This window comes from Buceros rhinoceros, unplaced genomic scaffold (genome assembly GCF_000710305.1).
Source record: "Buceros rhinoceros silvestris isolate BGI_N320 unplaced genomic scaffold, ASM71030v1 scaffold42091, whole genome shotgun sequence".
In the NCBI taxonomy this organism is placed as follows: Eukaryota; Metazoa; Chordata; class Aves; order Bucerotiformes; family Bucerotidae; genus Buceros; species Buceros rhinoceros.
This window is the reverse complement of record NW_010396721.1, coordinates 1,195-1,628: the sequence shown is the minus strand read 5'-3', so window position 1 is coordinate 1,628 and position 434 is coordinate 1,195. Positions and strand designations below refer to the sequence as shown.

At 62.9% G+C, this 434-nt stretch overlaps 1 protein-coding gene across 1 annotated transcript in view; it reads left to right on the top strand.

Annotated features, from left to right (window-relative positions):
* The window catches only part of MOV10 (Mov10 RISC complex RNA helicase), a gene marked incomplete at its 5' end in the record, with an annotated part of 5,431 nt that overhangs the window by 3,987 nt on the left and 1,010 nt on the right, over positions 1-434 (top strand). The window contains 2 exon segments of the mRNA XM_010145972.1: positions 46-169; positions 247-434. Coding sequence (XP_010144274.1) covers positions 46-169; positions 247-434 — 312 coding nt within the window.

Below are 434 nucleotides of genomic sequence, written 5' to 3'. Positions count from 1 at the left end.
GGGTGCGTGGTGCACCCACCCTGGACATTGGCCTGCCCCTGCCAGGTCCCACGAGGCCATCCTCAGGATCCCCAACGAGCTCTTCTACGACAGCGAGCTGAAGGCCTGTGAGAGCAGTGAGCTCGATGTGCGGAGTCTGTACTGTGACTGGGAGGAGCTTCCCAAAAAAGTGAGGGGGGCAGCAGGGAGGGGGCCTGGAGGGAGCCCTGAGCCACAGGCAAAGAGCCCAACACTCTCCACCCCCAGGGCTTCCCCATCATCTTCCACGGGGTTCGCGGAGAAGACCGGAGAGAGGCCAAGAACCCCTCGTTCTTCAACACGAGTGAGATCGAGGTGCTGGTCCAGTACCTCAAGAAGCTGCTGCAGAGCCGGGGCAGGGGGGGCTGCCCCAGCATCTCTCCCAAGGAGGTCGGCCTTATCTCGCCCTACAGGAA